The following is a 21,534-nucleotide window of genomic DNA, read 5'->3' as shown; positions in this document are numbered from 1 at the left end:
GGATCGGCTGCAGACCCATTCACTTTAATGGGACTGCAAAATATGCGGACAGCACACAGTGTGCTGTCCGCATGCATATATCGGTTCCGGGGCCCTGCAAAAAAAAAAAAAAGAACAAAAGAAAAAAGAACTGATTGTCCATTTTGTGGACAAGAATAGGACAGCTCTACAGAGGGCAGGACGTACCGTTCCTCAAAAAGCAGAATGCACACAGCTGGTATCCGTGCTGCAGCCATGTGCACGAGTCCTTACACACATGATAATATACATCCTTCCACGATGGTGACAGTTTGGTGGCCTATATCTGGTTTCTTTAACTCTGTGACCGTGTGAAGAGAAGTGGGGAATTGGAGATTTATGTAAGAAAATGCACAGTACCGACCCCTATTGATTGATTATAAAGTGCAAATAATTACTCTTTATCAATATACGGAACACATTTTCTCCTAGCTAAATACAGAGGACATAGTTCTCTCGCTACAGAGAGCACTCAGGAAATGTAAAGTTGGCTCGATGTTTGAGTTTGCTGTTAAAGGTTGTTTTGCTTTTGTATAATTATGTGTGATGAGTGATGTGCCGTCACGTGGGCAGGCGAGTGGTGAGATATTCATACAAGAGAATATTCTACATGTCAGTGTGTAAACATCATGCACTTAAAACTCATACAGTGCTGAGATTTCTTCTAGAAGAATCACTGCAGAGGTCAACCTCCGCCTGACACAAGCGCTGGAGGTACAAGCGAGCCTCTGACTTAATTGTTCCTTCATTGTGATCAGACTAAGATAATAAACTGCATGAGTCTCACACTGAAAATGTCTGAGAAAGTCAGTTTTTGTGATTTCGCAGGTAGAACTTTATATGTCATCATTTTCCATACAATGGACATCACCTGAGCTGACACTGACTACTATAAAACGTTTTGTTACCTCCAAAAAATAAAGAAATCTTCCAAGACATGACCACTATGCAAAGACAGGTTAGCTGCCTGTGATTCATTCCTTTATACAGACCCAGAGTCCTATATGGTCTATAATCTTTCATATTTTGACCTCACAGGTACGAGGAAATTAGAATTTTTAGGCCTCATGCAAACGACTATTTATTTTGTGGTCCACAAACTGCGGATCCGCAAAATACCAGCCATGTGACTCCTACACTTTCCTCACTCGTTATTATGGAAATGTCTATTCTTGGCCACAAAACAGACAAAAGTAGGATATATTCTTCAATTTGCGGAATGGCAGCACGGATCCATTTTTGCAGCCCCATAGAAATGAATGGGTTTGTGTCCGAAAAAGCCAAAAATGCAGATCAAACGTGGACCAAAAATACGGTCTTCTGCATGAGGTCTTATTGGGTAAAAAATTATTGTAAAACACCTCAGGGTGGGATAAAGAAATAAAAGAAGAAGTCTTACCCTCAACCAATCGCCCGCCACCTCGTTCTGCTGCTTACCCTGCCCCCAATGGTCTCTGTTTCCTGCCCCCAACTCAATACACAGGACAATACGGGAGATGTCTGATCAGCCAATCACCGATTAGACAGGTTAATACAGTGCGAGTGATTGGCTGTCCAGGCATTTCCTGTTTGTTGAGAGGTGGGGGATCGGTGAGAGTGAGTTTGGCTTATTTTATTCTTGTTATTATTAGCTTTTCCCACAGATTTTTTACTCCAAGGAACAACCATTTAGAGTCTATCTTTTCAAGAAAGTTTGTGTCAGAATGGAGCCTTTAGAAACTTATTTTGGTCATTTATTGGATTATTTTGGTCATTTATTTAATATTCAGGGCCCGTCGGACCCCATTATAGACAACGTTAATATATGGCAATGCCGGATCCAGAAACCTCTGGCAGGCTGCTCTTTGCCAGAACAGCCTGCCAGAATTTATAATGTTAGTGTGGAGCCTAAGGAATAGTTATATAAACTTTAAAAATAAATGGGGCAGGCATTATTTTATGCTGCTTTTCCAGAAATTAGAAAGGCAAACATTACGGTAACTTTTTTTTTTTTTTAATCCCAAAAAATTTGCACGTAAAGTAGCAGCATTTTTTTTTTTTTTTTTATGAGAAGGAAGCCTAAGGACAGTTCTTTAAAACAAAACCTACTGCAGAGTCCTGCCACTTTCTCATGGACTGATAAACATGGGGGCCTCTGGATGCCCGTTTATCTTGTATGTATCGGTGGACACAAGGACTCATGGAGGATGTGTAAGCAGCCATAAAAGCTCCATTGGAGGCCATATGTACAATATCATTTCCCCCTTATGGAACACCACATAATTATTAAATCAAAGACATACGCAGTTCCAGTAGACGCCCCATGCACCTCTACGGGAGCCATAAAATGCTCGTCCTGTGCATGAGCCCTAACAGAGGCAATTGGTGAAATGTGTGGCAAAAGAAAAAACCTTCACATTTCTCGCTTTGTACAGTAAATACAGCTGTTGTGGAGAGCAAACATGCTTTACAGCGTAAAGTGTTGACTCAAATATAATACAACGGACAAGACTAAACTGAATAGATAAAGCCACAGTTACTTAAAGGGGTGCTCCCACGAACGGTGTTAGCCTGGAAAGTACAGCCGAATGTAATGAGTCAGTGGAATGTATAAAAAGTGATGTAAATAAATGTATTTCTTATCTGTTGCCTACCTTATAACAAGGTAATTGCAGGCATGGTGTCTGGATGGCGGGCGGTACGTAGTGCCGCAACACGTGATGCTGCTTATCTCTCCTCTAGCTGATACAGTAGTCCTGATGTTCCCTTCCTAAGCTGATCCATGTCCATCCCTGAAGCGCTGATCTTCTCTGCCACCCTCACCAGCCATAACCACCCCAGGTCTGAGCATGAAAAAAATTATAATATGGTGAAAATGGTGTTTCTAAGTAGAGACAGTTCATAATGTATCAAAAAGAAAACTTTACGGCATTGATGTGCCAATGTGCCGCACTATTACCACCAAGTGCAAAGCTAGCTTTATTCTGCCGCAATGTACGACCACAAAAGCGAGTGGACCCTATGAACAAAGAGGAAGCTCCCCATTATTAATATCCCATAGTTAGAATATAGAGGTCTGTCTGATTAGATATCCTGACCTTCACAAGAGAAAGAGCGTCATGGGCGTATGTATCATAGATCACGTAGCTGCTATATAGCGCCATGTGACCGATGGAAGTCACATCACAGGCCGAGGAATAGGCCGCGACACTCCCCCTAGTGAAGCAGCCCCTTCAAATTGGTGATCAGTGGGGATACTGCGAGCCGGACTCCCACCAATCAGATATTGATCACCTATCAAGGTCATCAACCTCTAAAGGGAATGTGTCAGCAACTTTGACCATGCTAAACTGCTGACAGCACTAGGAAGGTCCGAGGAGTACAGAAAAACATACCTTTTGTGGAGAACTTCTACTCTGCCAGATACAGCTCTAGCAAGTGCCCAGGAAGGCGGTGCTTTGCTGTAGAGTGCACTCAGCATTGAGCTTCTTCACAGCCCCTACCCTCTGCTCTGAGTGACAGCTGTAGTGACCTCCTGATTGGATGCTACAGAGTTACTCCGAGCAAAAAGTAGGAGCTGTAAAGCAGCTCAAAGCACTGTGCATGCTGGGCACATGCTGGAGCAGTATATGGCAGAATAAAAATTCATATTCACACTTCTCCTGATGATGAAAGGTATGTGTGTATGCTCTCCCCGACCACCATGTAGTTCTGTCAGCAGCCTTTTAAGCCCTAAAAGCCCCCTTTAAAGCGGCTATCCCATGATTAAAAAATAAAAAATGAAAATCAGACATCATACAGTACATGACAGTCTCTTTCTAACAAAGCTAGAACCAGCCCTGTACTTCACATGGATCCAGAGATCTCCCCATTGATTTCTCCAACTGCTATATCAAGCAGCTCAAGGGGAATGTCCTTTCTGCTGCAGCTCTCTCCCTATCACAGCTCAGGGGGCGTGTCCATGCTCTCCCTATCACAGCTCAGGAGGTGTGTCCATGCTCTCCCTATCACAGCTCAGGGGGCGTGTCCATGCTCTCCCTATCACAGCTCAGGAGGTGTGTCCATGCTCTCCCTATCACAGCTCAGGGGGCGTGTCCATGCTCTCCCTATCACAGCTCAGGAGGTGTGTCCATGCTCTCCCTATCACAGCTCAGGGGGCGTGTCCATGCTCTCCCTATCACAGCTCAGGAGGTGTGTCCATGCTCTCCCTATCACAGCTCAGGGGGCGTGTCCATGCTCTCCCTATCACAGCTCAGAAGGCAGTTGAAGGATGAAACTCAGCATGTGCGGCCTTCTCAGTGAACAGGACAAAGAAATAAGGGGAAAAAACAAACAGCAGGGGGCGCTATACGGATACATTTTATTCAATAACTCAGCGGCTATGCGAAATTTTTAATTACGTGCAATTACACAAGTATTCAGATACAGGTGCTGGTTTGAAAACCGTAGCATATTATTTTTCATGGGACAACCCCTTTAATGGAAAAAGCATGGAGGACAAAACAAATACCAGGTCCACGGTGACAAAAACCCGGCACTGCAATGAACGGCTTTGTGATGGGCCCTCCTTACTTTTATTAATGGCACTGGAGTAGGCTGTCCTATCCCGCCTGCAGTCTTGGGAAGCAAGGGGTTAATCCAATTCATCTGACTCTTGCAGGCAATCCCTCCGGTCCTTTCTGCGGAGGGCAGAGCTGCCAAAAGTTGTGATTTGCTTCCCATGGTAATCTCAACGTTATGTAAATAGCGCAGGTAAAGAGCGGCTTTGCATGCCATGTAAATAGAGAATTTGTTTTACAGAACAGGGGAAGATTTTCTAGTTTCATTTAACAAACGTCTCTGATGATTTTGGTCAGAGGTCAAGTCCCCAGCTAGCTGACAGGAGCCGGGGCACGGCGGTTAACCCTTTCCTTCCTCCAGTGAGAGGGCTCAGGTCTTTGGTAGGCAGAGTTCTTGTCGCGTTGCAGAATTCATGCGGCTAATATTTTCATAAGGCAAATAAAGATCAATCCAGGAGGCAACGACACCGACCGCACAGTCAGAGAGGCGACACGGCATATAACGTTATGATAAGGCTGGCCCATGTGGCAGCTGGACTTACCTTAACGGCTCGTTTTGGGGTCTCGGCCAAGATAGGGGGGAGTATTCCTTTGTAGAAGCCCAGCAACCTATACAATGAGACATATGCATACACGTGAAGTCGTTGTCGTATTTGGGGGTCCGATGCTAAATATATTGAATGCGATTCCTAATTCTAATATAGATATACACATTCCCAATATGAACATTATAATTCAGAATTGCATGGTATATTGCCTAAAATAAAAATCCTGGAGTCATCCTCTGGTGCAGTAACCTTCAGTCTGCTGCTCTCCAGCCATTGAAAAACAGCAACTCACAGCATGCTGCTATCAGGTTATGTTGGGAGTTGTAGTTTTGACACGGCTAGTTGCAGGCCATACCTCTGTGTATATGACATGCAGTGAAGCATTCCACAATTTTTCATATGAAGCGGGAGGCATGATGAGGTACAATATACTACAATGGCAGACGTACAATGTAATTTGTTAAAATGCCATATACAGTCATACATACGTCATACAAACATACATGACTGTATACTGTCCCCCAGCTGACCTGATGGAGGCCCCCGGTTGTCCTGGTCTCATTTATAAGAATCCCTTGTACCTGCGCATGCATCTATTTATTGTTCAGCGCCTGCGCAGAATAGGGGGTGGCCAGGAACAGCCAGAAGAAGTGGTTGCCGCCATCTTGCAGCCCATGGATGAGAAAGATGACAGGTGAGTATGTATACTGAAGGCCTACGTTTGGACAGCTCAGCAGTATAGTCATGTACAGTATACTGGCCAACACCTTTAAAGAAGGGCTCTGCTTTGGACTATTCTTACTTGTTAGATGACAATAAGATGATCACAAAGTATCCCGCTGCTGGGATCCCCAGGAATCATCGGTAATCAGTAGAGAAACCTGACAATAAGTGCTTAATTTCCCTGCAGCGCCACCATGGGGTAAAGTAATTATTGCACGGTGTATGCACATTCAAATCAATGGGTTGTCTGTGTAATGTCAGACAGGCCCTCGGAGGTGAGAGACACTCTTTGTAACTGCTCTGCACTATGGTCGAGAGATTAATTCCCTAGAACTGTTATTAGGCTGGGTTCATATCACGTTTTTCTTATCCGTTTAACGTATACAAAAAACGTATACGTTAACCGTATATACAGTTCCACTGTAAAAAAACAAACAAACTGTGTATACTTCTTTTTACCACAGACACTCTCCACTATGGGAGTTCCGAAAATAGGCAAATCCTGGGTGGGCTATATCCGGTGAATGGAGAGTACGCCGTGCATGCACAGTGTGCTGGCCTTTACTCCAGAGTCCCCGTTCTGGAGATAGGAGTGGGTTCCTGACGTGTAACCCACACCTACTGGACAGTGATGGCATATCCTAGCAATTTGCCATCAGTGTCCTAGATGGGAATACCCCTTTAAAGATTGCTCGGGGCTTTGAAGTCTATCCATCGCAACTCTAACACTTTTACCAACTAATCCACTAACGAGTATAAATTATAACTGCACAGATACAGTATATGGGGTCCGATGAGCTCGGCACTGACACTCGCCCGTTCTCTCCATTTCTTAGTATCTGTTTATGTACTGGACGCTGTTATTGGTAAAATAATAAAAAGTGAGCCCGGGATGAAAGATATTTCTATTTTTACGTCTTACTGTTTATTACTTGGCATGTGATATTTTTTATTTAACTGGTTTGGAAGGAGAAAGATCAGAGTAAGGAGCAATTTACAGCAATGGATGGAATAAGCCCTGTACATAACGCTGACCGTGACAGATGGATCAAACTGAAACCATTCAGAGGCTGACAAACTGCACGGATACACCTGCATGTAGTATAGGCGATGCTGCGGAATTAAGGCTGGGGCTACACGGTGATTGTGACCTCGACAAACAACACATGAACTAGGATCGCAAGTAACGAAAGTGAATAGGGTCGCATGGCAATATACAAGGTGCCATAACCGTGACCAAATTCAAACAAGCTTGTTTTGGTTTTTTAACGACTGTCATGTCATGTGACCCCATATACTATCATTAGTTATTCGTTGTGATGCAGGCAGCGCTACATTGCGTTCTTTGACCACGTGATGTGTGTTGCGACCAAAGTCGCTATGTAGCCCTCGACTAAAAGGGTTGTCTCCGGTTGAGTCTATCGAAATGCGGCTGCTGGGGCGATCAACTGACTGGCAGGGCCGTCTTTGCCGCAGGGCAAAAGGGGCAGCTGCCCCGGGCCCAGTTGCTCCTGGGGACCCATGGGAGCTCCGTTTCCCAACTCCCATTCACTAGTGGGCATTGCTAGGTTAAAACATTCAGGGCCTGGGCCCCGGATGTTTTGTCCCAGGCCCCGAATGTCCTGCCTGCCTGCTAGATACAACTGTATTGCCGTACACAGAACGGCAATACAATTGAATCTAATACACTGGGAAGAGGCGAAGGACCTGTGGTGACATCACAGGTCATGTGATCAGCAAAACAGGCTGTGATAGGATAACCTGGATGATGTCACCATCATGTGACCAGTGCAGGATTGGACCAGAGTGAAGAGGAGGAGCCTAATGCAGGACTGGAGAGGTAAGTGAAGGGAGAGGCAGAGCAATACTGGGAGTTGTAGTTATTTAACTGGGATGTATGTTAGGGCTGAAGGGAGGGATGTTATTGACATGGGACTGTGTGCTTGAGGTGGCTGGGGGAGGGAGTGATGTTATTTACATGGGACTGTATGTTGAAAGTGGATGGTGGGGGGGGGGGTAATGATGTTATTTACATGGGACTGTAAGTGGATGGGGGGGGTGATGTTTATGTACATGGGACTTAATGTTTAGGCTACGTTCACACTTGCGTTTGGGGATCCGCTTGTGAGATCCGTTTCAGGTCTCTCACAAACAGCCCCAAATGCATCAGTTTAACCCCAATGCATTCTGAATGGATGCGGATCCATTCAGAATGCATTCGTTCGGCTTCGTACGGCCCCCCCGTTCCGTTTTGGAGACGGACCCCAAAATGCTGCACGCAGCGTTTTTGTGTCCACATGGCCTTGCAGAGCCAAACGGATCCGTCCTGACTTACAATGTAAGTCAATAGGGACGGATCCCTTTGCATTGACACAAACTGGTGCAATTGTAAACGGATCCGTCCCCCATTGACTTTCAATGTCAGTCAGGACGGATCCGTATTGGGACTTAGAAATTCTAATCTAATACAAACGAGTCGGTCCTGAACGGATGCATTCGTTTGTATTATCGGTGCGGATCCGTCCTCTACAAGTACAGATCCGCACGAGCGCAAGTGTGAAAGTAGCCTATGGGGGTGATGCTTACATGGGATTGTGCGTTGGAGGAGGTGATGTTATTTACATGGGACTGTATGGTGGAGGGAGGATTATAACTGCAGGGGGCACTGCAGATCCAGGGGACATTATAGGCGGTCTTATTACTACTGGGGGCTCTATAGGAGGGTCTTATAGATCCGCCTTATTTCTACTAAGCGCACTATGGGGGCCTTATTACTGCTGAGGGGTCTGTAGGGAGCTGTATCACCACTGGGGGAACAATAGGGGCCTTATCTCTACTGGGGTCTCTGTGAGGGTATTATTAATATGGGAGGGCATTGTTGAGGAGCATTATCACGGTTGGGGCAGTGTTACTAACGAGGGCATTCTAGAAGGGAATTACTATTGGTGGGACTATGAGGAGCACTATTACTATGGGGGGCAGTAATGTTTCTTCAGGATAGTATTTGGGGGTATTGGGGGGGGGGGGGCAGCAGGATAACACTGTGGGGACTCCAGTTGGGGGATGATAGAATGTGAGGAAGCTAAGATGTCTGTGTGTCACACTCTGCAGAGACGAGGCGGCTGAGAGAAGTGTCCGGACCGAGTGGAGAAGATGATGACAGAGAGGAGACGTCACCTGGAGGCCCTGGACGTGACAGGTAAGTGCTGCTGTATATCCAGGGGGCCCAAGTAAATTCTTGCCCAGGGTCCAATCAATATTAAAGACGGCCCTGCTGACTGGGCAGGGGAAATGTGGTATTACATGGTAGCCACAGATACATGGCCTTCCATGTAGTACAAGGACCAGTACAAACGTGTGGGGCAACAGAGATTGGTGGTCCCTTGGAAGCCGTCCCCCTCAGCAGAAGCACCACATTCCACTGCATCAGCATTCTAAGGATGAAGTTGAATAAAATGGTGAAGCAGAGGACCGTGGGCTCCCTGCCCCACCATTTACTTGGTGGTTTGGTGCCAGCAGGTGCCATGAAGTGATGTCATGGCACTTGGCCAACAGACAGGCTGTTGCTGATCTGCCCTTAGCCTGCATTCCCTTTACAAGCAGAGCAGATCTCTAAGTGAGAATTTATTTTGGAGGCACTAAAGGGGCACCATATTGTGTTGGAGGCACATAACAGGGCACCATATTGTGCTGGCAGCACATAACAGGGCACCATATTGTACCGACAAGTGAAAAGAAAATATTCAGGCGGCACTCACCAATCAGTGCAACAGGCTTTTTTTAATCCTAGGATGGATTGCTGGGTACATCAAAAAGCTGGATACATGAGCAAAATATAGCCGAGTACATAAATAGCTGGATTCGAAAGCCGAGTACATATACATGTGGCATGGGACGGACTTACATACAGGCATGCAGTGGTAGAAATTCGGTGTCAGCGCTTCATCTGGACAAGATGAAGCGCTGATGTGCTAAACGGCCGTCGCCAAATCTCAACCACTGCATGCCTGTATGTAAGTCCGTCCCATGCTACATTTATATGTACTCAGCTTTCGAATCCAGCTATTTATGTGCTCAGCTATATACATGTACCCAGCTTTCTGATGTATTCAGCCATGGATGTATTCAGCTTCTGATTTATTCAGCTACAATTGCTCATGTATTCAGCTTTTTGATGTACCCAGCAATCCATCCTAGGATTAAAAAAGCCTGTTGCACTGATCGGTGAGTGCCGCCTGAATATGTTCTTTTCACTTGTCGGTACGATATTACTAAAAGGGCAGAGCACCATCGGGTAGCACACCAGCACACCCTGTGCATTAATAGGCACCATATTGTTTTGGCGGCACATAACGGGGCATTATACTAATGTAGGGGGCATATAATAAGAAATAATACATGCATTGCTCTTATCACAATATATATATATATGTACACATGTACTAATATAGATTTTATATATATATATATTATACACACACACACACACATGCGTGTATGTAAGCCATTCAGATGTTGCCATGATCCAGTTTGTAACGCAACAGTACTAACCATCCACTGGTTTTGCAAGACAAAATATAAATGAAGAGAATGCACAATTACTAAAGAACGGCGTCACTGTGAATGTCCCCGATTTAGAAAGACCCCTACAAATGGAGCTTATTGGCACTACATGCCTTACACTAAAGCATGCCCCTTATGCATATAAACATATAAACACACAATGTTGCAGGGGTTGTTTATTAGGACCTATGGTTGTATCAGAGAGAATAGGACCCCCTAATAGTCAAATCAGAGTGCCGCTGCAAACTGCGGATCTCCCTCTGAGGACCCGGCTCATCTACCCACATGTTAAGAACTGTCCGATCCGGATGACCAGAAACAGGGGTGGAACCACCATAGCGGCAGACCATGTGACTGCTATGGGGCCCAGGGCAAGAGGGGGCCCAGTCTTAGTTGGGATCATCCTCTCTCCTACTGGGGGTAAAAACTTGGTCAGGACTCTACCCTCTAAGGCAGGGGTGCACAACCTGCAGCCCCCAGAGCCATGGTTTGCGGCCCCCGCCCTGCTGGGCAGAAACAAAGCTGATCCTGCAATGAGCTGTGTTTCTGCACAGAGCGCCGCACAGCAGATGGATCACAGGTTTTGCTCCTGCACTGTAGCAGGAGCAGAAAGGGTCCCCGGCTATTAGTGAGAGCGGGGAAACCGAGGAGAAGACAGAAGCGCTTTATTAGCGCTTCTGCCTTCTCCTCTATGAGCGCTCTGCAGTGTAGACCCAGCAATCACGTGATTTCTGGGTGTCTCGGGAACAGAGGAGCGCTGCCCTGGTACAAAACCTCCGCAGCAGGCTGTTTTGCCTTTAACTGGGGCTCCTTTGGATGATCCAGTTACAGTGAAAATAAAACAAAAAAAAGTCACTTATTGTCTCCCAAAGGTCTTTCAGTGATCTCTTGGGGACAAATTATGTGGTAAAAATATATTTTAAAAAAGTTAAAAAATTATTTGAAAAAATTGAAAACTAAATAAAAAAATAAAAAATAAAAAGGAAAAAGTGCTTAATAAAAGAGAGTGTTCACTGTCCCACCACCGTCTTTTTATGAAAAAGTGCAAAATTTAAAAAAGTGACAGTGTCCCCCAAGGTCTTTTTATGACCTCTTGGGGGACATATTATGTAGCAGAAATATATTAAGTAAAAAAAAAATATTCATACATAAAAGAAAACACACCCACACCAATCAAAACCGTCACCATTACCGCCCCATTCATGTGAAACTTTTCATATTATATAGCAAAATACACAAAATAGAGATCTAATTATAATAATTTATTTTGGTGTCAGTTTGCATATTTAAAGACTAAGGAGCTATAGTTTGAAAAAATATATACTCTTTAAAAACGTTTTGTACAGTTTCCCCCAAATAAAAATTGTTGCAAAAATTATCTTGGTAGTCCAACAAATAAGATAGTTACAACCATTTGAACCACCACGCGCGTTAAATCACAAAAAAGTGTCTGGTCATTAAGGCCTTTTCGGGCCTGGTCATTCAAGCGTTAACCAATAGGCGCCTTCCGCACTAGCAAGGTAATGTGCTTACTGGTTACTGCAGGGCGCCTATAACTAGATTGGCAGGAGATGATGATAACCAGTGAGCTCCGTCCTCTGCAGTGAAGGAAATAGTTAATTTATAAATAGGAAATGTCGCCACTTTTCTGGTAAAAATGAGGCCTGGAGCATGGCCTCTGAAATAGAAAATTCATAATTACCTGCTCCACTCCGCTCTGGTCCCCTGCACTGCCTCCATCTCCCGGTTCCTGCTCTATTTACACCCGTCAGTGCATGGCCATAGTCACTTGCACAGCTCCAGTCAATAACTGGCTTCAGCAGTGACACGCTGCTTGTGGCCACATCACCGCCTAAGCCAGTCATTGTCTGGAGTGGTGTATGACCATTTCCATGCGCTGCCAGGTGTAAACAGCGGAGGCAGTTCGAAGAACCGGAGAGGCGGGGAGCAGGTAAGTATAACTCTTTGGTTTCAGGGGCTATGCTGCAGCACGATATTTGGGACAATTACTGGAAACAAGTGTTCATAGGAGCGCTCATATCTTATATCTGGCCGGTATAATCGTGCAGCTGATAAACAAGGAATTGCTCATTTGTCGGCTGATTTGCATATTTTATCAGGATGAAAGATGTCCAATTATCTGCAGCACGACTGTGGCAGCGATCACTCCTCCCCAGTCACTTTGCACTGGCTTGTGTAATAGGCAGATGAGCGCCAATCAACATTTTTTTATTTGCGGCCCCTTGAAATAAAGCGATGTGACAATGCGGCCCCCAGACCAAAAAAGGTTGTGCACCCCTGCTCTAAGGGAATAACTTTAAGCAAATGAGGGGATTTAGGCAGAAACCCTTCTGTCCTGTGCGGGGGGGGGGCCCTTACTTCTCTATGTACGCCACTGACCAGAAATACATTTTTCTGTAAGAGAAGTGACAGGAAAAATGCGAGACCCCATAAAGTAAAATACCACAATTCTTGTGTATAACAAATGTGCCGTATTACCGGTCTTGCTATATGTCCATATGGAGTATGGCGGAAATGAAAGCTAAATGAATAACCTATATAACCTCATAGGAGAAAACTAAGAGCCACAGAAAGTGACTGACGGGAAGACGTAGCTCTTCTGCCCATTCATCACAGCGTCTGACAGTGAAGCATCCTGTGTGCTACCTGAGATACCACCGCCCGCCGCACTTCATTCTGCCCTGACAACCAAATATATGATTTTCTTTATATTCTTAAAAGCATCCCCTTCTCCTCACATAATGTCAATGAATGTGCAGGATATGGGGCTGCAAGAATAAAGCCTCAGTAACCTGAACTAACACAAACAGCCGCCGAAAAATGGCAGAGGCCCATTAGAAATGGGATCTGAGAAAAGACGGGCATCAGAGCATTACTGAACAAACAGCACACCTGAGAAGAGGGCCTTTCTCCCTTTCAGATGCCCCAGCCCCCTCATTTATCTGTCATCGGGGCCGGACAGCAGAGAAATAGATGAACTCTTACCCACACAGCTGTGCGCTAAGAACGCACATCGGCTCTGCATTATCTTACTTCTCAAGCATCTATGTAGATTGTAAGCTCTTGTGTCTGTTAATAGTTTCTTGTTTCTTGCATTTTTTTACTATATATAAAGTGGGGATTTGCTCTGGTAGACAGGCTTGCGGATGCAGTATAGAGGCAACGACAACGTCTTTAACTTAAACAGTTCAGTGTTTTATTCACACATAAGTAAAGTGACAACAAAAAGTCCGTTTCAAGGAAAAAACAGTCACCTTGAGTCTGGTGTTTGTTCACACCAGGCAGCAACACATAAGTCCTTGGGTGAAACAGAAGTCCACGTGCTTTCATCCAAGCAAGATAGCAGGCCTTAATCCTGGCCCAAACTCTCAGGCCCCAACACAGAGACTGGCAAAGCTCCACTGTGGGAGGATAATCCACACGCAGCTGAGACTGCTGGCTGGGTTTTATATCCCTAACCAAAACCTGGCCTGGAACGTGGGGAACAGCCACCCACCCTGCTCTTTGGCTGCTCCCAGTAAGAGCCGGCCCGGATCGGCTTTACAGCCACACTAAATAACCAATAGTGTCAGTCAGCACTAGCTGCCGCTGACACTTAAAATTACCGGCTCTCACCTCACTGAGGCTAGGAACCTCGGTGACACATACCTTCGTCAATGACAGCCCCTTGCGCTTTCCTACAGTATGTACAGTACAGACCAAAAGTTTGGACACACCTTCTCATTCAAAGAGTTTTCTTTATTTTCATGACTATGAAGACATCAAAACTATGAATTATCACATGTGGAATTATATACATAACAAACAAGTGTGAAACAACTGAAAATATGTCATATTCTAGGTTCTTCAAAGTAGCCACCTTTTGCTTTGATTACTGCTTTGCACACTCTTGGCATTCTCTTGATGAGAATTATGTATATAATTTCACATGTGTTAATTCATACAAACCGGATTCCCAAAAAGTTGGGACACTATACAAATCGTAAATAAAAACTGAATGCAATGATGTGGAGGTGCCAACTTCTAATATTTTATTCAAAATAGAACATAAATCACGGAACAAAAGTTTAAACTGAGAAAATGTACCATTTTAAGGGAAAAATATGTTGAATCAGAATTTCATGGTGTCAACTAATCCCCAAAAAGTTGGGACAAGGCCATCTTCACCACTGTGTGGCATCTCCCCTTCTTCTTACAACACTCAACAGACGCCTGGGGACCGAGGAGACCAGTTTCTCAAGTTTAGAAATAGGAATGCTCTCCCATTCTTGTCTAATACAGGCCTCTAACTGTTCAATCGTCTTGGGCCTTCTTTGTTGCACCTTCCTCTTTATGATGCGCCAAATGTTCTCTATAGGTGAAAGATCTGGACTGCAGACTGGCCATTTCAGTACCCGGATCCTTCTCCTACGCAGCCATGATGTTGTGATTGATGCAGAATGTGGTCTGGCATTATCTTGTTGAAAAATGCAGGGTCTTCCCTGAAAGAGATGACGTCTGGATGGGAGCAGATGTTGTTCTAGAACCTGAATATATTTTTCTGCATTGATGGTACCTTTCCAGACATGCAAGCTGCCCATGCCACACGCACTCATGCAACCCCATACCATCAGAGATGCAGGCTTCTGAACTGAGCGTTGATAACAACTTGGGTTGTCCTTGTCCTCTTTGGTCCGGATGACATGGCGTCCCAGATTTCCAAAAATAACTTTGAATCTTGACTAGTCTGACCACAGAACAGTCTTCCATTTTGCCACACTCCATTTTAAATGATCCCTGGCCCAGTGAAAACGCCTGCTTAGAAATGGCTTCTTCTTTGCACTGTAGAGTTTCAGCTGGCAACGGCGGATGGCACGGAGGATTGTGTTCACTGACAATGGTTTCTGGAAGTATTCCTGAGCCCATTCTGTGATTTCCTTTACAGTAGCATTCCTGTTTGTGGTGCAGTGTCGTTTAAGGGCCCGGAGATCACGGCATCCAGTATGGTTTTACGGCCTTGACCCTTACGCACAGAGATTGTTCCAGATTCTCTGAATCTTCGGATGATGTTATGCACAGTTGATGATGATAGATGCAAAGTCTTTGCAATTTTTCGCTGGGTAACACCTTTCTGATATTGCTCCACTATCTTTCTGCGCAACATTGTGGGAATTGGTGATCCTCTACCCATCTTGGCTTCTGAGAGACACTGCCACTCTGAGAAGCTCTTTTTATACCCAATCATGTTGCCAATTGACCTAATTAGTGTTAATTGGTCTTCCAGCTCTTCGTTATGCTCAAATATACTTTTCCAGCCTCTTATTGCTACTTGTCCCAACTTTTTTGGGATTTGTTGACACCATGAAAATTTGAATCAACGTATTTTTCCTTTAAAATGATACATTTACTCGGATTAAACGTTTGATCTGTCATCTACGTTCTATTACAAATAAAATATTGACATTTGCCATCTCCACATCATTGCATTCAGTTTTTATTCACAATTTGTTTAGTGTCCCAACTTTTTTGGAATCCGGTTTGTAGTTTTGATGCCTTCAGTGTGAATCTACAATTTTCATAGTCATGAAAATAAAGAAAACTCTTTGAATGAGAAGGTGTGTCCAAACTTTTGGTCTGTACTGTATATTGATGTACGGCGCCATGAAATTCATGGCGCTTTTAGATAAGTAATAATAATCTAAACCTAAAATAATCTTCCCCTAGAGAATTCCGAATCTTTTTTAATTAGACTGTGTTCACATGTATTGGAAGCTCAGTTGCATGTTTTGCTTCCCCCCCCCCGACAAAATGACACTTCGGCAGAACCCGATAGACCCCATTAAAGGGGTTGTCTCACTTCAACAAATTGCATTTATCATATAGAAGAATTAATACAAGGCACTTACTAATGTATTTTGATTGTCCATATTGCTTCCTTTGCTGGCTGGATTCATTTTTACATCATATTATGCACTGCTCGTCTCCATGGTTATGACCACCCTGCAATCCATGCTTGCACAGTGTAGGAAAGAGCACTAGCCTATGTGCACTTCCCCTGTCCCGGCCACCAGAGAGGCCGGCAACTTTTCCTATATTGTGCAAGCACGACCACCACTGATGGATTGCAGGGTGGTCTGTAACCATGGAAAGGAGCAGTGTATAACGTGATGGAAAAATGAATAAAGCCAGCAAAGGAGACGATATGGACAATCACAATACATTAGTAAGTGCCTTGTATTAACTTTCGCTACATAATAAATGCCACTTACTGAAGGGACACAACCCCGTTAATGGTCCGTAGAGTCCAAGAAGCACGTGTAATGGATCACACACTGCATCTCTGTGGTACAGTAGATACCTTAAACCTGCACTGAGCCTTAGCGAAAAATCCTTCATTGTGGGTTTTTCATTTTAAAAGCGCTTTCCAGTAGTTCAATATTGATGGCCTATCCTTGGGTTTGGTCATCAATATCTGATCGGTGGGGGTCCGACCCCCGGATGTCCTACAATCAGCTGTTTGAAGAGGCTGCAGCCTCCTCCTAGGCCAATGACGTCAGATTCATTGTTCACATGTCATATTTGCACCTCTGTCCCATTCCAGTGAATGGTACTGGGCTGCAATACCAAGCACAGCCCCCACAGATCAGATAATGATGAACTATCGTGAGGACAGGTCATCAATACTGCTCAAATACATAAAGTAACTGTCCGCCTGAACCACTTCATCAGATGTCTAAATATTGGGATTTGAGGTCCGTATTTTGTGGTCTAAAAGCAGTTGTAGTATTCGGTATCCTATTGTTAGTTTACTGCTGCTGTGAGGGGAAGATATTATCTGTTAGTATAATGGTAGAATAGTAGAATTAGGATAATCGTATGACAGCTCTATTGTTCACTTAATAGGCCTAGAAAAAGATGTCCACAGAAGAGCACTGTGCTTATTAGTGTAATGTGACATGCTCCAAGTCAGGGATGCTCAACCTGTGGCCCTCCAGCTGTTGCAAAACTACAACTCCCAGCATGCCTTAATGGTTGTAGGCTGTCCAGGCATGCAGTCTGAATCAGACCTAAGAGCGTGGCAGATTGCCTTCACTGGAGTTGGTTTGCTGATAACTCCTGATGCACCGCTGTTCATACGATTTAAGAAGCTGACCCCTTGTGGATGGCGCTCGCAGGGCACAATCCTGGTATAACAATGCACAGGCCTTCTAACCACCTTCCAGACAATTTCATCCTCGTGTCTCGGCGATCTGTCCACAGCCCCGGCCCATATCTGATGACGTAGGCCTTCCCCTCCTCTCCGCTGTTGACAATAAATCTCGTGCTCCCGGCTTTACCTGCATTAGAAGTATTTGCTTGCACTCACAAAAAAAGAACAAATGCTTCTGTTGAAAATCTGGCAACGGAGATGGCAGCTTCCTGCTAATGTATTTCTGCTGCCAGATAAGAGAACTGTGAGGGCAGAGCCGGGTATGGCTTGGCGTCCTGCCTTCTACCTGATGAGCCGATTCATTAACTCCTAGATGGAAATCACTGATATATTCAGTTTTTCTCCAACTCTTCACCTTCTCACACCCCAACCTCACAATCTGCTCTATCCAAAGGCGTATGCTTTGGGCTGGCAGAGATAAAAAGCACATTAAACCTGCACAAACCATATGCTAGATTTAGAGCCCTTAGATTTTCGGCTGTACAACTTCTATAGCTGAAAACCATAAATGCACAGTATCAAGCTCCATTGACATAAGGAGAGTCCACAGTCTGGTGTACCATGCATTAGGGTATTATTCTAGTATGAACCTCGGCTTTCAATTTAAGGATGGAGGGTAATTTGCTTGACCCATGTAGGTTAAGAGACTAATCGTATCTACAGTGTGAATTTGTGATATTGTATGTGCAGCGAGCCTCGGGGGAGCCGATGCAGATGATGGGAGTGGCCTCAGGCGGTTGCTCCCTGGGGATCGGTGCAGTGGAAATCCAGTATGAGGAATGAGGCCATAAATGAACGCATAAGGCCTCCTGCATATAGAATAAGGAATATAGATGCAGGTTGGATGTCTGCAGTTAAGCACTTTCAAGTGTAGATGTCCACAGTCAAACTTTAGATTTAACTGGCCTAGTGGTGGTTTGTGTGATGGGTGTTTGGGCTATAGTCCATAACCAACCAGCAGGGTCTTTGATGCAGCTGACTGACTGTCCAAGGATTTACTTGAAGACAGGTTTTAGCTGTTAGCACTATTCCTTGCCACCCACTGCTTGCCGAAACATATAAAATGCAGCGCATAAAAATATGATATAACTATACACAACATTGTAGTACCCCCAGGTCTGAGGTACTACCTATGGAATATCTTTACATCTGGTTTCCGGATGGGCAGCTGTGGTATTTAGCAAAGAGCGCTATGCCATATCTCAATTTCGGACAGCCAGTAAGGTCATCCTCAGTGACAGAAACAACAAAAGTGCAGACAGTCCAGTTTCTCATTGAGGATAGTAGAGAGAGAAGGATTTGGAGGAATACAACATGTGCATCCTTTCGACCCATGAGCGAAGTCCAGTGATATTTCTTACTTGTGCTTCAGTCGGTCTCACAGGTATCATGACAATGAAGCACGCACACAATGTATTATCTCCATCTCTGAAATGGTACTAAAGGAATATCAGTTACAGTAAGGGCTCATTCAGACGGCCATAGTGTTTTGTGGCCCGCAAATTGTTTAGAACCTTTAAGGCCGTGCAGGATTAAAACATTAAGGCACAGCACGTTTATGGCAATAAGACTTTACTGCAGTGGAAAGGGTGTATTGCTTTAGCGCCCACCACACTTCTGAGACAGACTGACTATTTAAATCTAGGATCTGCACCCCACAGCCTGGGAATTGCAGAAAGAGTTAAAGGGGTATTCTGGTTAGATTAAATTATCCCCATCCACAATTGGTAGGTCCCAGCGATGAAACCCCCACTGTTCACAAGAACAGGGGCCCCCTACAGCCCCCCTTAAATGAGTAAAGCGGCTGGTTGGGCATGCATGCAGCTGCTCCATTAATTTCTTTTGGAATTCCAGAGATAGAAGAGCGATGTTCTCTGGGACTCCCAAAGAAATGAATGGAGTGGCCAAGCGCATGTGCAACCAGCTGTTCCATTCATAAAGGGAGTACAAGACCCCCGTCCTCATGAACAGTGGGGGTTCCAACAGTAGGACCCCCACTATTCTAATAGTTATGCCCTATCCAGTGGATAGGGGATAATTTTGTCACGGTCCCTCAGGTGACTGATGTCAGGAAATTAAGGAGATTGAGCGTGGAGGAATCTAACAGCCTCCTTGATTTCTCTTGATTCAGTGTTGACAGGGTTAATGACCACTTCCCTTTTCTCAGCTGCTGCTCAGTGGTCATCACTTCTACCCTTTATAGTCTCACCCCACCCTTCTGACTATGCGGTTGATAGCTTAATTTGGGTTTGGCTGAGCTGGTGTGAGATCCTCTCTGGTGTTCATGTTCTTCCATCTCTACAGAAGTTACCGTATTTTTCGCAGTATAAGACGCACTTTTTCTCCCCCCAAAATGGGGGGAAAATGCCCCTGCGTCTTATACGGCGAATGCTGTCAGTTTTACATCGCAAGCTGCGATGTAAAGCGAGCGGGGACTCGGGGAGGGACTGGGAGGAGGAGCTGGGGCCGGCAATAGCGGCGGGGCAGTGCAGTCACTGTACTATAGCCCCGCCCCGCCGGTATACTAATATAATATATCATATTCAATTAATAGTTATTAAATATGCCCCTTTATGCCTAATAGTACCTTAAATCCTAAGCGCTTCAGTACAATGCAGGCCGGGCGGGCGGCAGCGTAACTCCCTGATGTCACGTGCCTGCGCCGCCTACTTTATGAATGAAGCAGGCGGCGCAGGCAAGTGACGTCAGTGAGTGACGCGCCGGCCGCCCGGCCTGCCTGCCGGCATTGTACTGAAGCGCTTAGGATTTAAGGTACTATTAGGAATAAAGAGGCATATTTAATAACTATTAATTGAATAAGACATATTATATTAGTAAGGCAGAAAACGAAAAACAAAAAAATTTATTAGTGGCAATTTTGGAGGAGCTGCTCAACCCCAGACACAGTGGCGTGTCCTCAATCAGGGGGAGCAACCCGACCGCATGTGGACCGCGGTAATCGACTAACCCCAGCAAAATATGCATACAATGGAGGACGTCGGCGCGGTCCACATGCACCACAAGAGCAAACTACACAGAATGTAGCAATCATATGAAACACAGAGAAAGAATGCACCAAACAGATATAACACTGACTATACTGGCAAGACACAAATGAAGATATTAAAAGCTGAGACTTTCGCCAATATATACCAGTGATGGATATATCGGAGCCCATCATGCACCACGTCACGGCTCTCAGCATGGCAAGGGGTCCTAACCGCTGCTCTAACTATGGTGTGAACACGGTCTGGGGGTGATATAATTCAGCTCGCAGCAAAGCTTCCCACAAACGTCCAGCATGAATGCTGCAGTTGTGCGATGTGAAGGAAGCCAGGCTGCAAGCCACACCCACACCAGACCATGTGATGGAGGTTACCAGGTGCAAAGGAGTGTTTGAATGCCAGGTAAAGGCAGACACACTCAAATCTAGCAAGGCAGAAAACGAAAAACAAAAATTTTTATTAGTGGCAATTTTGGAGGAGCTGCTCAACCCCAGACACAGTGGCGTGTCCTCAATCAGGGGGAGCAACCCGACCGCATGTGGACCGCGGTAATCGACTAACCCCAGCAAAATATGCATACAATGGAGGACGTCGGCGCGGTCCACATGCACCACAAGAGCAAACTACACAGAATGTAGCAATCATATGAAACACAGAGAAAGAATGCACCAAACAGATATAACACTGACTATACTGGCAAGACACAAATGAAGATATTAAAAGCTGAGACTTTCGCCAATATATACCAGTGATGGATATATCGGAGCCCATCATGCACCACTCCTTTGCACCTGGTAACCTCCATCACATGGTCTGGTGTGGGTGTGGCTTGCAGCCTGGCTTCCTTCACATCGCACAACTGCAGCATTCATGCTGGACGTTTGTGGGAAGCTTTGCTGCGAGCTGAATTATATCACCCCCAGACCGTG

General features: G+C 45.0%; 1 protein-coding gene across 1 annotated transcript in view; it reads right to left on the bottom strand.

Annotated features, from left to right (window-relative positions):
• SLC25A21 (solute carrier family 25 member 21) overlaps positions 1-21,534 on the bottom strand; it is a 321,849-nt gene that overhangs the window by 73,929 nt on the left and 226,386 nt on the right. The window contains exon 7 of the mRNA XM_044272495.1: positions 5,099-5,165. Coding sequence (XP_044128430.1) covers positions 5,099-5,165 — 67 coding nt within the window. The remainder of the gene's footprint in view (positions 1-5,098; positions 5,166-21,534) is intronic.

Source organism: Bufo gargarizans, chromosome 11 (genome assembly GCF_014858855.1).
Source record: "Bufo gargarizans isolate SCDJY-AF-19 chromosome 11, ASM1485885v1, whole genome shotgun sequence".
NCBI classification, from domain to species: domain Eukaryota; kingdom Metazoa; phylum Chordata; class Amphibia; order Anura; family Bufonidae; genus Bufo; species Bufo gargarizans.
Note: the sequence above shows the minus strand (reverse complement) of the source record. Positions and strands in the feature narration are given on the sequence as shown.